At 44.6% G+C, this 19,067-nt stretch overlaps 1 protein-coding gene and 1 long non-coding RNA gene across 9 annotated transcripts in view; one reads left to right on the top strand and one right to left on the bottom strand.

Moving 5' to 3' along the window:
* Positions 1–13,769, top strand: part of EML4 (EMAP like 4) — a 161,528-nt gene extending 147,759 nt beyond the window's left edge. For all 7 annotated transcript variants that reach the window (XM_047851946.1, XM_047851943.1, XM_047851944.1 and 4 more), the window contains 4 exons: positions 6,672–6,759; positions 7,267–7,365; positions 9,994–10,124; positions 10,987–13,769. In XM_047851946.1, coding sequence (XP_047707902.1) covers positions 6,672–6,759; positions 7,267–7,365; positions 9,994–10,124; positions 10,987–11,460 — 792 coding nt within the window. In that variant the 3' untranslated portion in view covers positions 11,461–13,769. The remainder of the gene's footprint in view (positions 1–6,671; positions 6,760–7,266; positions 7,366–9,993; positions 10,125–10,986) is intronic.
* LOC125161821 (uncharacterized) lies at positions 13,091–18,602 on the bottom strand. 2 transcript variants are annotated; one of them, XR_007150770.1, is made up of 3 exons: positions 15,486–18,602; positions 15,256–15,366; positions 13,091–13,351 (listed from the first exon to the last, which is right to left on the bottom strand). It is a non-coding gene; the product is annotated as an uncharacterized LOC125161821 (long non-coding RNA). The 2 variants fall into 2 exon arrangements; XR_007150769.1 differs by having other exon boundaries at positions 15,256–18,602.
* Positions 18,603–19,067: the final 465 nt, after the last annotated feature.

Genomic DNA, 19,067 nt, shown 5'->3' with positions numbered 1-19,067 from the left:
CACCCTGGGCCTACTTGACCAGATCTGTGGCATTTTGTGCCTCTCACTCAGATCATATAATTTAGAATGACCTTTTGTCTTTCTTTACTTCCCGTGAAAGCATCCATCTTCTTAGTGTTTAATACAGACTAGAAAAAGTGGTCTGACTAACCTGTGGGATTCAGGGGTTCATGGTTATATCATATATTCACTGTATAAGCAGTTTGATTTTATAACTGCTGCTATGGAAAAGTTTATAAAAAGGCTTTGGATTCAGAAGCTCTTTTTAACTTCTGCAAAGCCGCAGGGTTTGGGGGTGGGGCTGGGCCGGGCTAGTATGGATCTGATTTTCTTTGCTTTGTATATGGGGCTTCTCTTGATTTTACAGCTTAGAAGAATTTGAAGACTGCTGGTTGGTTATCTGAAATACCTTTGAGGATTGTGAGGTTTTATAGTTTTGTTGCTTTCCATACAATGTTTCTTTACCTCAGCTTTTCCTGTGCTATTTTGAAAATGTACTGAAAAAGTCCTTACTTATAAATTCTTTTTCTGAAATGCTACTTTTAAATTACTTTCTGCTCATCTTCACTGTTAGAGAAATGAGTAAAAGATAAGCATGATTTAAATGCTGTGTTTCATTTGGTCCAGACGTCTCTGACCTGGGCTTAAACTCTGGCTCCACCAATTCTTTTTTATAATAGTGACTTCAGAAAAGTTATGTAACCTCTCTTTGCCTCCTGGACTTGCTCATCTGCTAAGTGGGCGTCCTCCTGCAGGCTCCTGGAAGATTGAGAGTTGACCGTGTATGCCCTGTGCATAGAATGTTCTCTGCTCAGTGTTGGGTGCCATCAGCAGCAGCATTGTTCTCAGTAACTAGATGAGACAACCCCGGGTGTTACATAAGGGTGTCTTTCAGTATTTAATATGAATCTATGAAAGTTCAAAAATAGTTTTCTAATTGTAGATAATTGTGTATTTTCCTTGAAAGAGTTTAAGTGTTCTGACCAACCTAAAGTTTCTACTCTGTTTGCAGTGGGATGCTTTTTTTTATGATGCCTTTTTTTTTCTTTTTTTGAAAATTTTCTAAATTTTATTTATGTTTATTTCTATTTGAGAGAGAGAGGCTGGAGAAGGAGCAGAGTGAGGGAGACAGAGGATCTGAAGCAGGCTCTGCATTGACAGTAGAGAGCCTGACATGGGGCTCGCAATCATGAATCGCAAGATCATGACCTGAGCCAAAGACGGGCACTTAACCAACTGAGCCACCCAGGCCCCCAAGGATTAAGATGCTTTTATTCTGCCCCTGAGTGCCAGCACACTGGCGTTGTCTTTGACTCCAATTCTCGGTAAAAGGATTTAACACATTCTGAGACCTTAGCGTAGAAAATGTAATATATTGAAGGTGCAATGGTGTACTATTACAAAGTCTGTCCTGATAGGAAAGAAATGCTGGTAAAAGTAAGGTCCTTTTTGCCAGGATTTTGGTAATTGAAAATATACATCAAAAAGAGAAGCATAAAAGAGTCTTTAACAGTCTGCTTAGAAATCTCCAAGAAAACGGGGCACCTGGGTGGCTCAGTTGGTTAAGCGTCCTGTTGATTTCGGCTCAGGTCATGATCTCATGGTTCATGAGATCAAGCCACACATCGTGCTCTATGCTGACAGCGCGGACCCTGCTTGGATTTCTGTCTGTCACCCCTCCCCTCTCTCTGCCCCTCCCCCACTCATACTCTCTCCCTCTCTAAATAAATAAACATTAAAAAAAAAAAATCTCCAAGAAACTAATCCAGTATGGGATTAGGATTCAGTGTTCGTGTAACAGGATATATTGCAGTAAAAAAAAAATGAGGGATGTGTTACCATTTAAACAAAAGTCATCAGGAACATAGGATCTTCCTTTCTTTGTATTCTGTCATTCTCCAGTCATCAGATCTAGTTCCAGGAGGAGAGGATCAGAGCAAGGGGAAAAGACACTGCTCCTCCTAAATCAGTTCTCTTAAGGTTTCCCTAGAAGCCCCACTCAGTGATTTCTGCACCACCTCTAGCTGCAAAAGAAATTGGGAAATCCAGTGTTTTAGGTGGGCTCTTAACAAAAGGGTGGCAGAATTGGATTGTATAGGAGCTAACAGCCTATTCTATAAAGAATAACTTTCTCTCAGGGCTCCTGGCTGACTCAGTCAGAAGAGCATGCAACTATTGATCTCGGGGTCTTTGAGCTCAATCCCTATATGGGGTGTAGAGACTAATTAAATAAATAAAACTAAAATAGTAATAATAATTTTCCCTCAAACCAGCAAAAGCACATCAGAACTTTGATGGGGGAAAAATCCTGTTTGCAATAGCAACCAGAACTGTAGATGCTTTGAGAATAAACCTAGCAAAGTAAAGCACAGGAAACATGGCTGAAAAAATAGTTACAACATGTTTCTGGATCAAAAGATTTGATAAAAATAGCTGTTCTCTACAAATTATTGTCTAAATTTAATGCAGTCCTAAATATTTTTTTAAGTTTGTTTGTTTATTTTGAGAGAGAGAAAGCACAAGCTGGGGAAGGGCAGAGAGAGGGGGAGGGGGAGAATCCCAAACAGGTTCCACACTCTTAGTGCAGAGCCTGACATGGGGCTCAAACTCCTGAACTGTGAGATCTTGACCTGAGCCCAAATCAAGAGTCAGACACTTAACTGAGCCACTCAGGCACCCCCTTATTTAAATTTTCAACATGTTATTTATGATAAAATGTTTTTAAAGTCCATCTGAAATTTTCCACATACCACAAAACTATTACAGTTGACTGGAGATAGGCAGACTAATGGAACAGAAAAGAAAGTTCAGAAACAGGTATCTGTTTATATCGAAATTTATTAGATGATAAGAGATATTTCATATCAGTAGGGTAAGAATGGACTGTTCTCTGCATTATCCAATATCACAGCTACTAACTACAACTTTCCATTCATGAAATTAAATACAATTCAGTTCCCTGGGAGCACTAGGCATATTTCAAGTACTCAGAAGCCACAGGTGGCTAGTTGCTGCTGCACTGGACCGTGTATGTCCGTACATTTTCATTACTACAGAAAGTTCCGTTAGCACTGCTCTAGATGGTAAGGGGGAGTCATGTCTGGTACCTACTTACAAGGAAAAGGTGAGATCCCTAACTCTAGGCCTTGGAACTTTTTTTAAAAACTCCCCATATGGGGCGCCTGGGTGGTGCAGTCGGTTAAGCGTCCGACTTCAGCCAGGTCACGATCTCGCGGTCTGTGAGTTCGAGCCCCGCGTGAGGCTCTGGGCTGATGGCTCAGAGCCTGGAGCCTGTTTCAGATTCTGTGTCTCCCTCTCTCTCTGCCCCTCCCCTGTTCATGCTGTGTCTCTCTCTGTCCCAAAAATAAATAAAATGTTGAAAAAAAAAATTTTTTTTTTAAATAAAAAAAATTAAAACTCCCCATATAATTTTTAATATATAGCCAGGGTTGCAAGCCACTGATGTAGATGGTCTTCTAGTTGACAAAGATGTAGCTAAAATATCTCTGATTTTTTTCAGAGTAGTCGTCTTGGGTTCCATCACTTGTGATTATTACTGTGATTATTTAATAGCAGTAATGAAAATTCCGGCTTAGAAAATACTTTACTGTTTCTTTTCAAGGAGGTATAGTAAAAGAAAAAAAAAATTATTTTTTTGAGAGCGAGTAGGGGAGGAGGGATCTTCCTAAGCAGGCTCCATGCAGACTCCAGTGCAGAGTTAGACGCTGAACCAGCTGAGCCTCCCAGGCACCCCACAGGTGTACTAGATTTGCTCCCAACTGTGTGTGCACCCTTGGGGTGGTATTTGAAGCTACCCTCCCCCAAGCTGTGCCTGTACCTTCCATGGCCTATGAGTTGGGTGGGGCAAGGACACTCTGAGGTGATGTATGGGAAGGTAACATTACAGATGCCAAACAGTTGCATTTAATCTTTTCTTTGCTTATTTATTGGAATCCATATGAGGGAGAAAATACTCACTTTGTTTTTCTGGTATGAATTGATAACTTCCCCAGGGTCTTTCCTTTATTTGGGTACTTTTGCTACTCAGGAGTCTTTATACTTTATACTGACCTTCTGAATATGTTATGTGTCCAGTACAGATGGAGTACTGAGAATACTTTATACTGACCTTCTAAATATGTGTCCAGTACAGATGGAGCTACTTGAATATTATGTATACATACAATGCTTTTTTCTTTTTTTTTATGTTAGAGCATGTGAGCGCAAGTGGTGGGGGCGGGGGGCAGAGAGAGAGGGAGACGGAGAATCTGAAGCAGGCTCTGCACTGCCATCACAAAACCTGACATGGAGCTTGAACCCACAGATTGTGAGATCATGACCTGAGTCGAAGTTGGACCCTCACCCAACTGAGCCACCCAGGCTCCCCTACATATAAGCTTTTGATGCTCTTCTAAATAATGTTATTAAAGCATTTTCACAGAGATCCAGATGATATTTTTAAACACTTCTACGTTAATGTGAATGCTTCTTGGGGGACTGCACTTTGCCTGGGTAATCTAGTGAGATCGGTCCTTCGCGTAGTTTTCTTATCTGAGAAGCATGGCTTCTCCTGACACCAGAGCCCAGCGCCATCAGACTCGTGTGCGCCAGGAAGAGGATTTGTGTGAACCCCATCCTTCTGCCATATTCAGAAAATATCCAGTAACCACATGGGTCTTTCGGGCTCTGAAAATTGATTTCTTTTTTTTTTTTTAATTTTTTTTTTTTTTTTTTTCCAACGTTTATTTATTTTTGGGACAGAGAGAGACAGAGCATGAACGGGGGAGGGGCAGAGAGAGAGGGAGACACAGAATCGGAAACAGGCTCCAGGCTCCGAGCCATCAGCCCAGAGCCCGACGCGGGGCTCGAACTCACGGACCGCGAGATCGTGACCTGGCTGAAGTCGGACGCTTAACCGACTGCGCCACCCAGGCGCCCCGTGAAAATTGATTTCTTGTTAAGTTGGTAGATCTCCGTTGTACCTAGCGAGTGATTCCAAACCTGTTTTCCAGTATACCTCCTCGTCTCTGGTGAGTTCAGGAGCTTCACAGTTCTCAAATTCCCATAATTTAAATTCATTTAAATGTATAAATATGTATACTTGCCATACAGCACTGTGAAGGAGATCTTAGCTCCAGGCAGGTGTCGTTAGACTTCAGAAGGATAATGGAGTAAATTAGAATGTTTTGTGTGAAACATTAAAAGCTGTGCCTAAGTTATTTTGGATTTTTTAACTTAAAAAATAAAATCATGGATGCAGAAAGCTAGTAATTCAAAAAGTACAATAGAAATTAAATAGGGGCGCCTGGGTGGCGCAGTCGGTTAAGCGTCTGACTTCAGCCAGGTCATGATCTCGCGGTCCGTGAGTTCGAGCCCCGCGTCAGGCTCTGGGCTGATGGCTCAGAGCCTGGAGCCTCTTTCCGATTCTGTGTCTCCCTCTCTCTCTGCCCCTCCCCCGTTCATGCTCTGTCTCTCTCTGTCCCAAAAATAAATAGACATTGAAAAAAAAAATTAAAAAAAAAAAAGAAATTAAATATGTTTTACCATAGATGGTAGGAGATAAAAGTGCTTTTGAGTCTCCATTGACTTTGGCAAACCGTTAAGACCTGTGTGTGATTTATCTTAGAAATCATCAGATGCTTACATAGGAAGCTAACAAAATACAGCATTTAGTAGTTTTTTTGTCTTAATTCCCACAGTGTTAGTAAAACCAGAGCAGAAAAAGATCACAGTCTTGGGGCACCTGGGTGGCTCGGTCAGTTAAGCATCTGACTCTTGATTCTGGCTCAGGTCACGATCTCATGGTTCAGGGGTTCGAGCCCCACATCACACTCTGTGCTGACAGCACAGTACAGAGCTTGCTTGGGATCTTTTCTCTCCTCTCTCTGCCCCTCTCCCCAAGCTCACTTTCTCAGAATGAATAAATTAAAAAAAAAAAAAAATCACTGCTTAAGGAGTTAGATTGGATCCACTTGTTCTGAAGGAGTACATGTTGGGTGAGTTTTCCCCAGAAATACTCTTTGAGAGTTTTTCTAGGAACCCTCCATACGCCCATATACGTGTGCCATATTCCCCAGCCTCTGAGGTGTACCGTGGATACTAAGCAGCAGCTCCTGGAACCATTACTTCATTCTCATAAATGAAGTCCCTCTAAAGGGATCACCAGTGACTTGAAATAAGGCCTGAGGATATGGTTATCTGTGAAGTATCCTTTAAGGCACAAGTTTAAGAGACTCCTCATTCTTGGAAGTCTGACACAAGTAGTCGGTGCTTGTGGCTGCTATCTGCGTGGAAAGGCCAACAGCATATTCCCAAGTTCCAAGTGTTTCCACATGTTTCCACTGTGGTGAGATCTCTGTCTTCCAGAGTTCCGCCACAACTCTTCATGTATCACTGGCATCTTTAAATACCTGCCTCTTGGGGCGCCCGGCTAGCTCAGTCAGTAGAGCATGAGACTCTTAAATACCTGCCTCTTCAGTTGCCAGTGAGAGATGGTGAGAAAGAACTAAAGACCTGTTGTGAGCCCTGTTCAGTTCTAGAGGCTCTGATACTCCTCTCTGTACTTTAGGAATTCCAGATGAATGGCTACGCAGAGAAAGTATTGGCTAACTATTAAACGACTTATTCAAAACACTGAATGCTTTCCTAATCGTCACTCTGTTTTTCTCTAGGGACATTCCAGCTATATCACACACCTTGACTGGTCCCCAGACAATAAATATATAATGTCTAACTCAGGAGACTATGAGATATTGTACTGTAAGTATGAACGACTAGCTATGGCTGAGATGGGTCTGTCGGGCACAGATGAACAGGCTGTGCAGAGAGTGCGTGCTGGCCTCTCTGATTTGACAAAGCACATGTTACTCTGAGCTAAGGAATGAGACTCTCAAATGTGGTTCACTTCTCCCAGAAAGTAATGAATTAATTTAAATATGTAGATATGTAGTCTTAAGAAATTACTCAGGGAGATTGCTGCTCTCATACAGTTTTGTATTTAACAACTTTTCCTGGAGACAGGAAGGAGTATAAATGGATAGGCATTTACGCTTCTTAAAGAAGCAAGAACAATTTTAGTGGGGAACAAGTTTGTGGTTCTATGAACGGTAAAGTGAGCACTTTCTTTTCCTTTTTAAATGTGTCTTAATGTTTTTCAGTGTGTGGATTATAAATACAAGTAAACGTGGCTAGTTTGAATCAAGATGCACTTTCAAATACATTTGTACACAGGCACTATGATTATACTTCCTGTTTCTAAATTTAAAGGGGACATTCCAAGTGGCTGCAAACTAATCAGGAATCGATCAGATTGTAAGGACATCGATTGGACGACATATACCTGCGTCCTAGGCTTTCAAGTCTTTGGTAAGAACATGACACCTCATGAGGAAAAGGTAGTTTGTGGGGTTTTTATGTATAATACTTACTTGGTTAAATTGCTAAGTGAAAAGTAGTCTGCATATGTTCTTCAGTGCTGTCGCTACTGATGCCAGACTCAGAGAAATTAAGTGTATTAGGATTGAACCGTTGTGAAGTGTGTTCTCTGCAGAGTCCAGCAGACTTTTGGTCCTCAATAAATATGAAAGACAATTAAAAGGAAAAAAAATTTACAATAATAGCACAGATTGTCTTCCCATGTTTTTCCTCCAAGTAAAAACTGAATTTTTTAAATTTGTAAATTTTTAAAATAGCTTTATTGAGCTATGATTCACATGCTACATAATTCATCTATTTAAAGTATACAGTACAGTGGTTTTAGGATATTCAGAGTTGTGTGGTCATCAGCACTGTCTGCTTGTAGAACATTTTCCTCACCCCAAAAAGAAACCCTCTACCCATTGGCAGTCACTCCCCACCTCTCCCCCTTCCTCTGCCCCCAGCAGCCACTCATCTGCTTTTTCTCTAATGACCTCTGCCTATTCAGTAATTCGTATAAATGCAGTCACACGATGTGTGACGCATTGAAACAGGTTTCTTTGCTATAGACCGTTTTCAGGTTTCATCCACATTGTAACCTGTATGAGCACTTTGTTTTATGGCTGAACAATATCCCGTTGCATGCAATATGCATGCACATTTTGCTTGTCCATTTATCAGTTGATGGACTCTTGAGTTGTTTCTGCTTTTCAGCTGTTATAAACAATGCTGCTGCAAACAAGCATGTGCAAGCTTTCGTATCTGCATGTCTTCGTTTCCCTGGAGTATATATCTAAGAGTGGGATTCAAGGGTCAAATGGTAACCTTGTGTTTAACCTCTTGGAGAATGCCAGACTGTTTTCCTGAAGCGGCTGCACCATTTACATTCCCACCAGTGATGTACGAGGGTTCTGTTTCCCCACATCCTTGTTAGCAGTTCTTACTCTTTGGCATATGAATGTCCAGGTGTCCCCCCACCATTTGAAGTATAAAGGCATTTTTAGTAGATATTATTTAAAGATAAAATTTGGAGTGCAGGGGCACCCAGGTGGCTCAGTTGGTTAAGCATCCGCCTCTCAATTTCAGCTCAGGTCATGATCCCAGGGTCATGAGATCAAGCCCCATGTCAGTCTCCGAGCTGGGCATGGAGCCTGCTTGGGATTCTTCCCCCACCCCCACCCCCCTGGTCCCTCCACTTGCGTGCTCTCTCTCAAAAAAGTAAACACAACTGCTATAGAGATGGAGGAGAGTGCCTAGACTAGCAAGAAATTTAAAAAATAATCCGGACTAGTCCACATAGTTTCATTACTCTGGGTGAAACTGAAGCAGTAGCCAATGGCTGGTAATTTACCTAGTTATTTAAAAAAATTTTTTTTTAATGTTCATTTATTTTTGAGAGAGACAGAGCACAAGTGGGGCAGGGGAAGAGACAGAGTCACAGAATCTGAAGCAGGCTCCAGACCCTGAGCTGTCAGCACAGAGCCCAACGCGGGGCTCAAACTCACGAGCTGAGAGACCATGACCCGAGCTGAAGTCGGTCACTTAACTGACTGAGGCACTCAGGCGCCCCCGTACCTTGTTATTTTAATGAAACAATACTCATTTACTTAGTAAGAGGTGTCAGTTAAGAAGTGTTTTAGGGGCACCTGGGTGGCTCAGGTCATGATCTCACGGCTTGTGAGTTCGAGCCCCATGTCGGGCTCTGTGCTGACAGCTCAGAGCCTGGAGCCTGCTTTGGATTCTGTGTCTCCCTCTCACTCTGCCCCTCCTCCGCTCATGCTCTGTCTCTGTCTCAAAAATAAACATTAAAAAACTTTTTTTTTTAAATAAAGTGTTTTGACTCAGCAAATTTACCGAAAACTTATTTGTTCTTTAGAATAGCACTGAACCATAGGAGGCCAGCATCTCAGCCCTTATACATTCCATAAGTTCCATCTAGTCTAATAGAGTTTTGTGCTAATTACATTGACATGATCACCAGTGCCTCATAATGATTCAGAATAATTAAATTTGTAATGTCTCTGGACATAAATCATAGTTATAGGAAAATTCTGTGGGGCAGCATGGTAGACTTGTAGATGGCCTATGCATTTCTATTAAGAATCTTCGAGGTTCTCTTCAAGTATCCACCTGAAGGGAACAGCAGAGGAGTGTGTGCATTTTACACAGTTTCCCCAGAGTCTCCTTGGAAGAACTAATGCTATGGCTTTCTTTCCGTACCTCACCACACTACTGAGAATTTCCCCTCCAACTAGAAACTTTAGAAAGGAAGAGCTTATTTGCAGAGGGGAGTTAAACTAAAACAAATGAGTGCCACCTGCTGGTTACTAGTGAGTACTCTTGTGTCTTTAAATTTTCCATCTTGAGGCTATTTTTGGTTTAATTTTATTATTAGATTTCGGGTAAAACTTCATCCTTTAAAAGAGGTATTGCACTACTAAGAAATTTGTAAGGAAAATGTTAGCAGCTAAGAGTTTGAACACAGATGAAAGTAAGATTCTAAAATTAAATAAGCCTATGTAGTATCAGTTATATTTTAGACTAATTTTCCTCCACCACTGTGTTTCCGTATCAAAGGTGTCTGGCCAGAAGGATCCGATGGGACAGATATCAATGCGCTGGTGCGATCCCACAATAGGAAGGTGATCGCTGTTGCTGACGACTTCTGCAAAGTCCATCTGTTTCAATATCCCTGCTCCAAAGCAAAGGTAAAAATCAATATAATGAAAACTAGTGTTGTAGGGCCTTTTGTTGCGGGCTAATTTTGTGTCAGTGATGAGAAGATATGTGCAGAGTTACTCATTACTACCCGTGCTGCTGAGGTGCACAGAGGGACAACAGTGCCCCTTGTAAGTGTCCAGGCAGGCCCTGCTCCTTTTAAGGTCAAGCTGGTGTTTTATTATTGTTTATCATCTGCTTTTTAAATAATTTTTTAACAGGTTTAATGTCTCCTAAACCTAACATACTTTGTTACACATATGATCACCATTATAAAGCTACGGGGTCAGGGTGCCTGGGTGGCTTAGTCGGTTGAACATCCCAGCTCATGATTTTGGCTCAGGTCACAATCCCAGGGTAATGGGATCGAGCCCTGTGTTGGGCTCCATGCTGAGCATGGACCCTGCTTAAGATATTTCTCTCTCCCTCTGCCCCTCTCCAATAAAAAAATATTAAAAATAAATACATAAGACCAATGGGGCCATTTTTCTAAATCAACTACAGTCCTGCCCGCCTAGTAAGTTCTCCCTTAGCCATCTCAGCAGAATAATTGCTAATGTCTGGTAAGTATACCAAACTGATATCCAGAAGAGACAGACTGTTCGTTATTTTTTAAAATACATGGTCTGACGGTATGGATGTGTGTCCAATTATTCTGTTTTCTTTCTCCCGTATAAGTAGGTATTGAAAGGAAATTGCTGCTAGTTCTGTTCCTCAGATTTGATGACTGTGGCTCTGGTCTGAATTACTGTTTCAGAAACTGAATTACTTCCCTTACCTAGTCACTTTCATTGCTGTGAGGAGGCATGTAAAGAATGAGGCTAATTTTCTGGTCTGATTTGTTTCACACAGGCTCCCAGTCACAAGTACAGCGCCCACAGCAGCCATGTCACCAATGTCAGTTTTACACACAGTGACAGTCACCTGATTTCAACTGGTGGAAAAGACATGAGCATCATCCAGTGGAAACTTGTAGAAAAGTTATCTTTGCCTCAAAATGAGATCGTAGCCGATGGTACTCTAACCAAAGCCCCCATCTCTTCCATTGAAAGTGTCATGCAGTCTGATACTCCCACACCGCCTCCTTCCCAGCCCTTAAATGAGGCAGCCGAAGACGAAAGTAGAATAAGCAATTCTCCCACACTTCTGGAGAACAGCCTGGAACAGACCATGGAGCCCAGCGAAGACCACATCGAGGAACAGAGTGAAGGGGGCAGCGAGGACCTCGGTGAGCCTATTTTTGAGGAGCCATCCAGTGAGATAAGCAAGGAGCAGAGTGAATCTGTTCTTACCGAGGACCGGCAAGGCTCCCCACCCCTGTCTTAACACCAGGGCTTCAGCGCGATTCTCTCTCCTCCTTCAGCTGCATGTGATCTTGTGACAGAGTTCAGATAACAGGCTGGGAAGCGACGCAGATCACTATTGATTGCGATTTGCGTTTCCACACGATCTGTTTTCAGTGGTCTTACCTTCAGTCTCAAATGCAGCCGACCATGACGGTTGTTTGGTGTGTGTTGAAAATTAACCAAACTCTTAATAGCAAGAGAGACTGAAACATTAATGTCTCAGAAATGACCATGTATGTAAGTGGTGTGATGTAAATACTGGAAACAAAAACAGCAGTTGTATGGATTTGAAATCAACCCCTTGTTATCTGAACAAGTCTTCTTCAGGAACAACCAGAGGCATCACAAACACTGTTACTCATCTGCTGGCTCAGACTGTGCTACTTTTTTTTCCCTGATGCAGAAAAAGAAATCAGGAAGAAAAAAACGCTCTCTTACTGAGCTATCCTCCCACCCCAATTGTCTAGTGGAAATTTTTTAGTTAAAAACTTCAGTCTTGCCACAAGCGATGGTGTTGCCTTGAGTCCTAGCGCCGTTTGCTTCCACTAGCGGTAGGCGTCCAGATGCTGCCTTTCTAAGTCGTGATGAGGAACAGTCCCTTGATTTCTTGTATGCAGACCTGTTGTATCTGAAAACTAAGAAAGCAGTGGTTTGTTAAAGAGCTTTTAATGTATATTAAACCATTAATTCTCAGAAATAATGGGTTCCTCCAAGGATTCCTTTACTGGCCGAAACATTTTGTAATGTTTGGCATCCACATGAATGGAAGAAAAAACCGCATGCCTATAAAACTGTAATAATTACTTGGCTAATTTGAACTTAGCCTTCCTCATAATTTGTCTCTTTCATAACAGGAGAAATACAAATACAGTAAGTTTGAATCGGTGCTTGAAATTCATTGGTTTTATTGTAACTTTTATACAGATTACATTGAGGGATAAGACACTCAGCAAATTACAAATTCTTTTTTATAGAAATACTAACACAGTCATTTTTTATAAATTGCATACTTAACAGACTTGCTACATATGCTCATTTTTGTCTGGTAGAGTTGCTGCGAGGCCTTGCAGTTCTGACGCGGCTGCCCTCTGCTGTCATGGGCAACGCGTGTGTTATGCATTGGATAGTAGGGGAGTTTTGTTTTGTTTTTAAGTTTTGTCAGATAACTATGTTTTTCTTAAGTACATGTTTCCTACTATAAAAATAATTACTGACAAATACGCATTTCCTATATATTTGTTTATACATTGATTATAAAATACTGTTTTGATTTATTTTTTAACTTGCTGAATTGTTCTTTTGTTTTTTGTTGGTTTTTTGTTGTTGTTGTTAGACCATGTTTAGAAACTTTGAATGAGTTCAGAAGTCTTAAGTATAAGTATGCAAGTGTTTACGTGATTGTGCCATTCCAAAGTGCATCAGAACTGTCATTCCCTTCTAGTATCTTCTCAGGAGTAATACAAATCAGGTATTTCATCACCATTTGGTAATTAATATACAAACTCCAGTGAACTCCCAAGGACACTCACAACATTTATATTCACATGCTGTATGTAAGGGTGTGGGTATGTGTGAAGGGGTGAGTGTAGACACTCTGTGTGTATCTATAGAAGATATACACCACATTGAAAATACTCAGTGTATATCTCTATGTGTATAGGTATATGTCCACGTATATCTCTTTCCTTTTGTTTACAGTTCAAAAAAAAAAACCTCAAAGGAGTTCTCTTCAAAAGAAGAGACCTAGATTCCAAGCAATCCACTTTTCAGTATGTTCTGTACATAATTATCAGAGAGCATCAATAAATGCCAGGCATATATACTTGCCTATTAGCGTAACTGAATCATCAAGATCAGCATGTGCTCCTTCCCTGCAAGAAAAATACTGAGATGAACAAGTAGTTCTAGAAGAAAAAGCATTTCTTTACCTGGGAGATACAGCTCTCTCCGATCAGCAGGGAGTGTGCCTGGGACACCAGTCACCGTTGCGGTTGCTGTGTACAATGAGATTTATGACGGTGATACTCTTGGGTGGTAGTTTCAAAAGACACTACTAATGCGCAGAAGCGTTCCAGCTCTCTTGCTGGCAACTACTGTTTAATGGTCAATTAAATCTGTGATAATGGTTGCAGGTGGGTGGGATTATGAAATTGTAGATGTTTTTAGAAAAACTTGTGAATGAAAATGAATCCAAGTGTTTCATGTGAAGATGTTGAGCCATTTCTATCATGCATTCCTGTCTCATGGCAGAAGATTTTGAAGATTATGAAATAAAATAATCAAAATGTTTCCTGTGTCTTGACTCTTCCTTTGCTTGTGCTGCTCGTCTGCACGCTGTCCAGCCGTCAGCTGACCACCGCTTGTGGACACAACCATCCTGGTGGGAACGAACTCCCATCTCGTTATGTTAGAGGAAATTACTTCTCATTTATGCTCCCACTTAACAGGCGAGTAGCTTCATTTTCATTTATTTCACGACTACGCTTTCTCACGTTTAACACCGGATAACCCTGGTGATCCTGGCTACCTGCCGGATGGACTCCCATCACCGCCGCCCCGCTTCAGCCCTTGTGAAGGCCTCGCGCTCGGGAGGGCGCCGCGGCCCCGGCTGTCACCGGCCCTCCTGTGTTGTGCAGGGACCCAGAGCCTCTGTATGCCACAACCATACGGCGGCTGCTACGACTTTTTCTCTCTGAAAAGTCAGATCGGGAGCATTCCATACCGTCCTCCATTTTAAAGGCACGGAGATGATGGGGTTTTCATCGTTCCCTCATTCATCCGCGCTGACCCTGAATCTTGTGTTCGCAACCGCCCACAGACACGAACCCCTGAGGGGCTACCGTGGGGTAGGGATTACTTACCGATTCAGAGACAGAAGGGCTGACACATCTGAGCAAACTCACTGAACAATGTGATTTTTTCCTCTCAATAACATAAGGGGATCCCAAAGGGGGAAATGATGCATTTGATTCTGAGCACACTGAGGTGTTGGTATAACTTCTAGAAGGAATTAGGTTTCCAGCTTAGAGCTGGCACTGAAACAGAGTTCAAGAACATGTTTCTGTTCTTGACAGGCCTGAAGAGCAGACAAGTAGGACTTGGGGCAAGGAGAGCTGCCGGCGGGGCACCTGTGTGGCCCAGCGAGGTCCCATCACCCTGGCCCTCATGTGCCGGGAGTGTTCCCTGCGGGCGAGGAGAAGAGCTGGGAGACTGGGAAGTGGCCCGTGTTCCCAGACTTCGATACCGGCCAGGACTTCATGTTTTGTAACCTCAAATCTTGCGCCTCTGCTATTCAAACTAGGAGACAGACATGCTTTAGGAACAGGGAGGGAGGAGGAGAGAAGGAGGGTAAATCTTGGGAGAATCGGCCAAGGGGCTAGGGAAACAGGGAGCCTGTGTCCGTCTCCGACTTGGCTGCGGGAGTGAGTGGGGGAAGCCGCTGCCCGCAGGCTGCCCGTCTGTCGCCAGCACGGAAGCCTGTCCCTGCTGGAGAAGCCGCCTGGGACGCCCAGGACTGGAGTCCTCGAGGACCACAGAAAGGTCTCAGGCATTTTCCCCAAAAACACAGATGTAACTCTTTGGAAAGAGGCAGCTCCTGCTCTCTTCACGGGGTCATACATAATGTTACACTTTCTGTGCTAACCGGTTCACCTATTCCAAAGAAAACCTGAATTTCTACTCTACGTGCGTTACTAAATCCCTACGATAACCCTTAATGCTCTGATATAAAGAAGGCAAAAGAATAAAGAGAATCCCAAACGGAAAAAAGTCTCACCGTCTCTGGAAACGTCAGCTTGTTTCACTTCCGCATCCCTGGGTGACATCCTCGGGAGACCGTGGCTTACTGAACCCAACACGTTTTTGTGGTGGTGGTTTTTAACCAATCCTGAAATATGGCAGAAAAAACTTACTGGTGCTACTTCTGTATCTCAGAGGACGAAAACAGGAAACGGGCAAAAACAAAAAACAAATGCTCCGTGGCTAAAATCCGGTCCCGCCACATACCTAATTGCTGTTCCACGGTAACAGCTGGCACCTCAGATGACACGTGCTTTCCGTGTGTTAACTCATTCAGTTCTTCCAACAATCCTAAACTCCATTCTCTCCATTCTACACACAAGGCAACTTGAGGAACAGAGAAGTCAGGTCACACTACTAGCAGGTGGCTGAGCCAAGGCTGGAAGCCAGGTCCTCCGGCCTCCAGAGTGACCATTTAGTCACCGTTAATACAAAGGATGAACTAGGTTAAACGAATAGCAAGCATTTCGAGCAGCAGAAGGAAAAACCACAGGAAGCAATCAGACCCGGAGAAGACAGCACAGGGCTGCGAAGAGAGTCACAAAGGTGAAGGGACCCTTCTCATGCACAGGTGCCCTCTCCCGCCGCCCCTATAACCAGAGCGCAGGGCAGAGAAGCTTCCAGGCCCTTACACCATCCTGCAGCTGCACCTGCAGCCGGTAACTGCCTGCTCTTCCTGCCGCCTTTGGCCAGAGTCAGGCACGTGTGTCCTCCGTCCCTAGTGTTCAGTTTAAACCTGTTTGTGTGGCGACGCTGCTCCCTCATTTTCCAACCTTTGGGCAATTTCCATTACACCCAAAAAGGAGCGTAGCAACTTCTGTCATTAGCCAAGTGCATTCTCCACTCTGTCCCCATTCCCCACCCCACGGCAGGCCCTGCTGGGCCACGGGGCTTTGATCTTGCACCTCCTGTCCCTCAGCAATGTAAACATGTGGTCCTGAAAATAGATCTTCCTAGGGAGCCGCCCATCGACACAGAGATGAATACGCATAATCACGGTGCTGATGGCTAAACATCTTAGTGGGATGACACAAAACCGGCTCCAGAGGCAGATTTCAACTCCTGGCACAGTTTACTTTCCCCAGATCTCACAACAGGAACGGCACACACAGAGGGTACCAGAAGAAATGGTCCCAGGTGGGAAAAATAACCTTTCAGTAAAAAGCCAAACCTTCATACCTGATCATCCCGCTTCATTCTGGATGTTCACACAGCCACCGGGCCACAGCGCTCGGGAAAGGTCCTCGGAGCCTGCCTCGCACAGTGATGCCCAGTTAGCCAACACCGGGCTGGGCTGACTTGGAAACCTGGTTGGGAGCAGGGAAACCAGAAGCCGGCATTCTCTTACCATGTCAACTGCCGAACACTAGTTCAGTTAACCTGAGTCGGGGGTCTGGACAAGGCGGGTCCTCTTGATTCTATAGACTCGTCTCCCTGCGATAAAAACGTCCTCTGCCGCCAGCACCTTCCAAGTGGTAGCCAGTGGGCTACCTGGGACGTGTGTGTGGCACCACATCCGAAGGAGTCATCCACGCACCAGGTGTTGGTCACCACCTGCCTCGTGCAAGGAGCTGTGCCAGGATCAGCAGGGAATCCGATGGCCAGACTGACCCGGCCCTGCTCTCACGGCGCACGTAACCAAGAAAGGTGGGATAGTTGAGGATTCGTATATAGCCAAGTCGGCTTCCCCCCAAGTTAGAAAACTTAACTGCATGCTATAAACAGTATATGATCTGAAACGTGACGAGTATCCTTCACCAAGGAATCTTTGGGTTGGTCATTTACTGCAACCACCCACCCATTGCTTAAATTCTCTAACAACAGCCAAAAGGTGAAATTTTTATGTTTAATAAAAAATGATGTTGGGGCACCTGGATAGCTCAGGCGGTTAAACACCTGACTCTTGATTTCGGCTCAGGTCACCATCTCAGTTTGTGAGTCTCGGACTCGGTACTGGCAAGGGCGGAGCCTCCTTGGGATTCTCTCCCTCTGCCCCTCCCCCCACACACATGCATTTCCTCTAAATTGACTACTTAATAAATAAAAGAACCATTGATACATGAAAATTTAGAAGAAGCCTAAGAGTATTCATTATTCATAGTGAAAAAACCAATCTTGAAAGCTTATCAACTGTATTTCCATGTCCCTAACATTCTTGAAATGACCAAACTACAGACAACTGGTTAGTAATTGCCAGGGGACAGGCTGCTTGTCAGGGGCGCTTGGCTCCCAGGGTCTGTGGGAGAATTCCTAGCTCGTCCCAGGCAAGGTGGAGACGGCATCTGCCATGGAGTGGGGGGGAGGGGGCAAGAGGCGACCTGGGGGCGCTGGGGATCCACCAGGCGGTGCACCCCTCGGATGACAGGCACAGAGGGAAGATGGCCCTCTGGTGTCCTCCTGCTTGGCTGGGCCACTCGGTACCCCTCCCTCCTGGTTTCTCACGGACTTCTTCGGATCTGGAAACTCCCTTTCTCGGAAACCCTCTCCTGAAGCGACCCTGCTGCTGCTTCCTGCCCTCGGGGCCCGGAGCTGAATCACCTTCCCTTATTCAGAACTAATGAAATGACAAGAAAAAAAAATTCCACTCCTTAGGCGGCCCTCCAGAAACCGCTGCAGAATTGAGATTAGGTTATCAGGGTTTCTCCCTTGAGAGAGACAGAGCCCGGCTTCCCGGGCAAAATCCATTTTCACGTGGCCTACTGTTCGCCGCCCGTGAATACCCCCTCACCAGAATCATTAGCAGGAATGTTTGCCAGGCTTTGACATTTCCATTTAGAAGATGAATTAATTCGGGGCTGAGCCAAGAGTCCCCTCCCTCCTGGAGGAACTGTGTTAAGACTCAGCCCTCACAGGACCCTGGAGCATTGGGAAGATCCAATCCGGTTCTCGTGGCACCACGGGTCGGCCCTGCCTCTGGGCAAGTGAGGAATCTGACAGAGAAAACAAAGCTGAGATGAGAAAGCCATTTTTCACTGTGGGCTTAGGTAAGTTTAGGTGCCATCGCTGAGGGCCAGACCCACGCACAGCATCCGAGGCACGGGGGAGGCCCATCCGGCGAGCTTCGGGCTCTGCCCCTACCTGCCCGGTGAAGGGCCAGCATCCACAGAACAGGAGAGAAAGAGCCCAGCTGTGCTACTCGAGCGGGGAGGGAAGGCTGTCCCCTCCCGACGGCCGGCTGGAGCCTCCCACACAATGAACAGTGTTTGCACTGGAAGCGGGGAACAGCACGACAGATTGTCAGGAAAGCCAGGAAAGCCTGCAGATGGCTCCCTTAATAAAGCCGCCATGGAGGGCCGCCGAAGCTGAAGTGGTTTCTATGGGAAACCCACACATTAAAATAGAAGACAGTTCTTTTAAATTAAATTACAGTCATTAATCACCTTTTTAAATTAAACGTTATCAAATTTAAACACAGGGTATCGGCGGGGAGGGCACGCAGGGAGCCACAGACGTGGCCGTTCGCACTGGTGGGAGCCACGGACAAGAGCACGGGAGACTCCTCGGGTACGGCTGTGACCTGAGGATCGTGCCCCCTCCCTGCTCGGATTCCATGTCAGGGTCTGTTCTATGCCCCCCATTCGACAGCGCGAGGAACACACGCTAGTGAACACGGGAGGGGTGGCAGGGAGGCTTCCAAGGACACGGTCACGCGCACGCCGCCCTACAGAGCCAGCCCGTGGCCGCACCTCTCGGCGTGAGCGACACCGGCCCTCATTCTTCCTTGAATATCCACCCTCTCCCGACACCACAGGCTCCAGGGCTTCCTTCTTCCCTCCGTCTTCCTCCCTC

Source organism: Prionailurus viverrinus, chromosome A3, assembly GCF_022837055.1.
Source record: "Prionailurus viverrinus isolate Anna chromosome A3, UM_Priviv_1.0, whole genome shotgun sequence".
NCBI classification, from domain to species: Eukaryota; Metazoa; Chordata; class Mammalia; order Carnivora; family Felidae; genus Prionailurus; species Prionailurus viverrinus.
The sequence above is the reverse complement of the archived record's forward strand: the minus strand, read 5'-3'. Positions and strand labels throughout refer to the sequence as shown.